At 54.1% G+C, this 6,438-nt stretch overlaps 1 protein-coding gene across 1 annotated transcript; it reads left to right on the top strand.

The window, feature by feature from the left end:
- The first annotated feature begins 241 nt into the window (after positions 1-241).
- On the top strand, positions 242-5,601 carry SSTR3 (somatostatin receptor 3). Its single transcript, XM_074950024.1, has 2 exons — positions 242-717; positions 4,156-5,601. The coding sequence occupies exon 2, from the start codon at positions 4,193-4,195 to the stop codon at positions 5,420-5,422; it is 1,230 nt and encodes a 409-aa protein (XP_074806125.1). The 5' UTR covers positions 242-717; positions 4,156-4,192; the 3' UTR covers positions 5,423-5,601.
- The last annotated feature ends 837 nt before the right edge of the window (positions 5,602-6,438 follow it).

The raw sequence follows: 6,438 nt of genomic DNA, 5'->3' as shown, positions 1-6,438 counted from the left end.
GTTCTCACAGCACCCAGCCGCTCTCTGCATCTCTCCTTTCCTGCTTTCACTCTCCTCCACTCCCCCTCATTCCTTCTCCGTGTCTGGCTTGCCCTCCGTCACCATCTGTCACAACCACCCCCTCATTCCTGTTCTCTCTCTCCCTCCCCCTCTTCCTTTCTCCCTCCCTCCCTCTCTCTCTCCATCATAATCACTCTGGTACTCCCCTCTTTTCCTTCTCCCCGTTCTCCCTCCCCTACCATTCATTCTCTCTCTCTTATTCTCATGCTCGCTCTCCTCCCCACCCCACCAAGTCTATGCTGATTGGCTAGTGGGATCATTCCCGGGAGTAACTGACACGCTTGATATACCTAACCCTGTCCACCAAGCCCCCACTTCAGTGGATAGAGAGCTGGAGAGGTGAGTTCTGGCTCCACTGAGCAGTGCTGGGAGCTGGGTCTGGTCCCTGCAGCAGGCAAGCCCTGGAGACCAGATGGGAGAGTGTGAACAGCCAGATGTGGCAGTGCTGGAGGAAGGCAGAAAAGTCCCATCACCTCTGGAGCAGCAGAAGAGGTGAGGGCAGCAGGCACCTCTGGAGAGAAGTGTGACAAGCAATTCCAGCCCCTCAAGGACTCAAACCACACAGAGATTTCATTGGGAAATTTTTTTTAAAGGAGAAGAAACAATATGACACACATTCTCCCTGCGCGTGGAGGAACATGTAAATTCCATTGACGCGTAAGTACCAGGCAGATCTGCCTCCTCTTTCCGCCCTCTCCTCCAGGCACTCTCATGTGCAGAAGTTGGTTCTGCAGTCCCCCCACATGGAACCTGCTGCCTTCCCTGCCCTGCTCCGTCCCCACAGACTGGGGGCTGGCGATGGCCATGGTGTCTGTACCCAGTGCAGGGGGTGAGAGAGTCATGAACTGGAGTAGGAATGAATGGGGGCAAGGCAAGGTGGGAGGGACGGAGAAGGTGCAGGATTCGAGAGGGATGCTATGTACATTGTTGCAGGGAATTCTAGGTGGGTTTCCCATCACTTACAAAGCTGATCTATACTTGGGTGATTCTCCTCCCCCTCCCCCCAATTTCTCCCTCTGATTCCTCATTTCCCACTGACAATGTGGAGTAAAAAGGTTTCTTATTCCTAAAGACTTTGGATTTATTAGATAAAAATAGAAATTGGCATTTACCTCACAAACCCCCACCTCCCTGGGTCCCCAACCCCTAAGCACAAACACACTCGTACTACTGTTATTGTTTATTTGCATTACTGGAGTACCTAGAGACTCCATCAGGTGCCCCAGTACAAAAAGTCCTGGCCCCAAAGAGCTTATAAGCTAAGTAACCAGGTTTTTGATCCTATACCCCCTATAGTTTCCTCAACCTCATTGGGTCCACCACATCTGCACCCCCCTCCCAGAGGTCCAACCGCACCAATACTCCCATGATCCCCATGCCTGCAGTCAGAGCGCGCACTGAGATCCCTTGCCTCTACCTGCCGCTCTTTATGGGACTTAGATTTCAACACTCCTTACTTCCTGCCATCAGCCTATTCCTATTCTCTAGGTATGTCTACATGGCACACTAAGTCTGGGCTCTGACTCAAGTTTGAGCCCAAGCCCCCTTCCGTCCACACACAAATCAGCCTGCCTTGGGTCAGCAAGCATTCAGGACCTGGGTGGGTCAGAGCCTGAGTCCAGCTGAGACTCAGGTCCAAGCCCTGTCACTGTGCAGTGGGGAGGCAGGTCAAGTCACTGACCTGAGACAGAAGATCTGCGTAGCGCAGTATGGACATGTTAGCACAGCTGTAAGACTTGGGGCCAGCAATTGTAAACTCAGGCTTACAATGCAGTGTGGATGCTCAAGTGTGAGCTTGGAAACACTGCGTCCACCAGCCCAGGTCCCACAGACCTGGGCTTTACTGTGCAGCGGGGACATACCCTCTATCACTGTACCTGGCCCCCATGCCTGCCACTCCCCTGAAAAAATGAACATGTATATACATCACTGAGAAGGCTCTGGAAAAGCTTGGAGAAGAGCTCAAAGAATCATAAAGGTTAGAAATTAGAAAGGATTGAATCATAGAATTATAAAACCAGAGGGTTAGAAGGGACCGCAGGGGTCATCTAGTCTAACCCCCTGCCAAGATGCAGGATACGCTTTCTATTCAGTCCATCTTTCCCGGCCAGCGCATGGCAGCCCCTTGCAGTGTATTCTCAGGGCTTTGCCTGCCTCGTATTAAGTGGCCCAAGTGATGGGGCTTCCATTGCAAAGTTATTCCACAGTCCAATGGACTTCACTGTCAGGAAACCTGAGCTTCCCATTGTTCAATTTCATCCCATTACACCCCCCTTAGACTTCCCTAAACAGTTCAGCTCCCTCTCTGGGCATTTCCACTCTATCCCTGTCATAAACCAGAAGCTCATTCAACACAGATAACAAGGATAACGTAAGGATGTCCTAGTTGTGTTTGGTAGAGAATCAGGGCAGAGGGTGCCTGCTGGAATGTGGGCACAAGTAGAAGGTGTGAAACACGGGAGGCACGGTGGTGACCAGAGGAGGTGTATCTGAGAGGTTCATCACAACACATTCCGATATGATAAGAACCAGCCCAAACCTCAGACTTTGCCTGAGGCTTCCAGAAGTTTGATTAATGTTTTAGATTTTTAATATCAAATTTTGCCTGCCCTGGTTTTGTACAGTTTGAAAAACACCATGAGGGAAAATAGTTCTTAGCTAATTTCTGAGCTGCTGGAGGTGGGTAGGATTGGAAATTGTGTCCTTTGAGATTCCCAGCCCTTGTTACTAGGGAAAAGCTGGGCTAAGCTTTGAAACATTGAGGGGTCTCCCGGCCCAGACCCTCAGGTGAGACTGCGGTGGGGAAGGTGCCGTCTATTCCTGGGGCTAAGCCTCCATCTCCTTCCATGCAAGTCCTCCCCACTTACAATATGGCTATTTGAGGAGCTAACCAAGCAGTGGGATCAATACACCAAAGGGTGACAAAGGCATGGGGCTGCCATTTGAAATCTCAGAGGGACTCTTCCAGATGCTAATCCAAGAGCATCGCAGACATGCCACCATAGAAGCCTCTGGCATAGCTTGGGGCAAGAGGCTGTGTCTCCACGCTTTGCCCTGTGCTGGGCTGCGGCTCCCACATGGCCCGAGCCACGCCGCAAAGAATCGTGTCCCTCCTGTCCCATGTTCAATCTCTGCCATTGTCAGTGGAGATCTGGCACACACACAAGCTGCCTGTTTGTGCAGGGTTCACTCTGAGCGTTTCCATGCCAAAGCCTGATGTGATGGGCAATTGGGCATCAAAAGATTAAGAGCCCTTGAAGTTTATTTTGGTGCTGTGGAGTGGTAAGGCAGGGACTGCCCCTTCCATTAGGGACTTGGATTCGAGAAGGCTGAGAGCTGCTGCTACGGTGCAGAGAGAGTGAGAGCGGGTGGTCGCTGGATGTATAACGCCATCTGCCTCCAATGGGAATGTTATAAATACTCCATCTCCTCCTTTATTCATGTGCAGGGATGATGCAAACCTGCCTCTCCTTCTTCCAGGACACTAAGCTAAGCCTCTGACAGTTGCTCTGGACTTCTAGGGGATTTCTCAGCCTCAGTAGTGGGGGGTGGGGGTGGGGGTGGACAATAATGTCCTGGTCCAATTGCCCAGGCAGCAGTGTTGATGCAGAGAGCACTTAGGCAATGTGGAGGCAAGGTCTGGGTGGGGCAGCTCCATTGAGGGACCCTGCCTGGGAGTTCTTCCCCAGGACGGATGTAAGGAATATGCTCCTGGGCCAGTGTAAAGAGGCTTCAGCATACATGAGAAGCAGGCCCCCTGAAACTAACTTCACCAGCCCCTGAGCCATTTTCAATAGGAAACGGAGGCCTGTGATTGCTCCCTTGGGCTCTTTCCCCTGGGAAGTCCCTTGGCTGTATACCAGGCCATTTTCCTGCTGGTCCCGATCACCCAATGGTGGTTCTTAAACAGCTGGTCACATCTGACATTCTCCCATGTGCTCCAGAGACTCTGGCATCTGAACCCCCCTCTCCTTCCCACCTGTGGCTGTGCCCACGTGTCGTTATGCCTGCTGTTTTATCTGTGGCTTGTTCGGCTCTGACTTTTAAAGAGTAAATACCTTTCTTCTTCCTCTCCTCCTGCCTCCAACTCTGCAGCTGACCCAGTGGGAGCTCGCCCCATCCTTCCTCTGCCATGGACTCTCCTGCTTTCGCCTTCCCCACTGCTATGGCTTCTGAGGAGGGGAACATCTCCACCGGCTGGGCAAGCTCTACCCCGGGGAACCTATCCACAGCTGCCAGCCCGGGCATGGATGTCAGCGGAGTCCTCATCCCTCTGGTCTACCTCATTGTCTGCGTGGTTGGGCTGGTTGGGAACTCCCTGGTCATCTACGTGGTCCTGTGCCACTCGGTGAGTGAATCGGTGACCAACGTCTATATCCTCAACCTGGCGCTGGCGGACGAGCTGTTCATGCTGGGGCTACCTTTCCTGGCTGCGCAGAACGCTCTCTCCTACTGGCCCTTCGGCTCCTTCATGTGCCGCCTGGTGATGGCCGTGGATTCCATAAACCAGTTCACAAGCATCTTCTGCCTGACTGTGATGAGCGTCGACCGCTACCTGGCCGTGGTGCACCCCGGGAAATCGTCAAAGTGGCGGACGGCCCGCGTGGCCAAGGCCGTTAGCGCCACGGTGTGGGTGCTGTCGTCAGTCGTGGTGCTGCCGGTGGTGGTGTTCTCGAACGTCCCCCGGGGGATGAGCACCTGCCACATCCAGTGGCCCGAGCCAGCCTCCATGTGGAGAGCTGGCTTTATCATCTACACGGCCGCGCTGGGCTTCTTCGGGCCGCTGCTAGTGATCTGCCTCTGCTACCTGCTCATCGTCGTCAAGGTCCGCTCTTCCGGCCGGAGGGTGCGGGCCCTTTCGGCCAAGCGCAAGCGGTCAGAGCGCAGGGTCACTCGCATGGTGGTGGCCGTGGTGGCCGTCTTCGTGCTCTGCTGGCTTCCCTTCTACGTGCTCAACATCATCAACGTGGTCTGCCCGCTGCCCGAGGAGCCGTCTCTCTTCGGGGTCTACTTCCTCGTCGTGGTGCTGCCCTATGCCAACAGCTGCGCCAACCCCATCATCTACGGCTTCCTCTCCTACCGGTTCAAGCAGGGTTTCCGCAGGGCCATCCTGAGGCCGTCCCGCCGGGTGCAGAGCCAGGAGGTGCAGAGCCAGGCACGCCCCCCAGAGAAGACTGAAGAGGAGGAAGAGGAGGAGGAGGAAGCGGAGGAGAGTGGGGTCAGCAAGATTGCCCAGAATGGCAATGGCAGACAGGAGTGTCCCCTGGCCAGTGCAGCAGCAGGAGGCAGTGAGCAGAAGCCACTCCCGGAGGAACCTGGGAGCTGTGATAAACCCAATGCACTGCACATCAGTTATTTGTAGAGAACGGAAGGGGGAGGCTCTGTCCCTCGGTCTCCTGGACACTCCAGTCTGTATCTGTGGGGGGTTGCGGCCTGCGAGGCAGCAAGGTCTAAGGTTCCACTTGAAGATGAGGCGAGCTCGAGGAGTGTCGGGAAGGGCAAAGCACCTCCTGTGACTTCAGAAATCTCCGTGGGAGGGGCGGGGCAACAGCATCTGGGCTGGGCTCGGAAGGGGGACCGGATAAGGGCAGACGGGGGTGGGGAGCTGCAGAGAGGAGTCCAGCACTGAATCCCCCTATAACCCACATAGAGTATTACGAGTGGTTGCCAATTACTCTAATGCCCTCGTCACTGCCCAAGTTGTTCCAGTGTCCATGGGAACCAGACACGCTGGGGCAGGATCATGGGAACAATTCCCACCCCTCAACAAACACATAAAGTCTGCCCCCTAGGGCTGTCACAGAATCATAGAATATCAGGGTTGGAAGGGACCTCAGGAAGTCATCTAGTCCAACCCCCTGCTCAAAGCAGGACCAATCCCCAATTTTTGCCCTGATCCCTAAATGGCCCCCTCAAGGATTGAACTTACAGCCCTGGGTTTAGCAGGCCAATGCACAAACCACTGAGCTATCCCTCCCCCGTGTCCTCCCCAGCTGCTCTAGTATCTCTTGGGGACAGCTCCCCACCTCCTGTATGACCTGATACCGTCTCAACTGCATGGAATATCCTGGTTCTTTAAAGGGTTCTCATGTCCCACCTGCAGACTGTTCTGATAGGGCTGGTTTAGGACAGTGGGGCAGAGTATGAGACACACTCTTCCCCATCTTGAGATCCCAGGGTTTCATGGTGTTATTGTGCCCTGGTGGATGACTGAAGAAGACCAAGAGGCCACGGGTTGGGGGCAGGGCGTTCTGCAAGCTATAATTTCCACCACCCTCCTCCATCTTATCACGAATAGACATAAAGATTTAGGACCCCATGAACAATTTCAAAGGATCAGTCTGTGTGGTGTGCGTATGATTGTGCTGGGAGGATGAG

Source organism: Natator depressus, chromosome 1 (assembly GCF_965152275.1).
Source record: "Natator depressus isolate rNatDep1 chromosome 1, rNatDep2.hap1, whole genome shotgun sequence".
Lineage (NCBI taxonomy): Eukaryota > Metazoa > Chordata > Testudines > Cheloniidae > Natator > Natator depressus.
Note: the sequence above shows the minus strand (reverse complement) of the source record. Positions and strands in the feature narration are given on the sequence as shown.

What these genes read in the sequence shown, in the direction of transcription:
- SSTR3 (XM_074950024.1), top strand. Translation starts at nt 4,193, where the DNA reads ATGGACTCTCCTGCTTTCGCCTTCCCCACTGCTATGGCTTCTGAGGAG.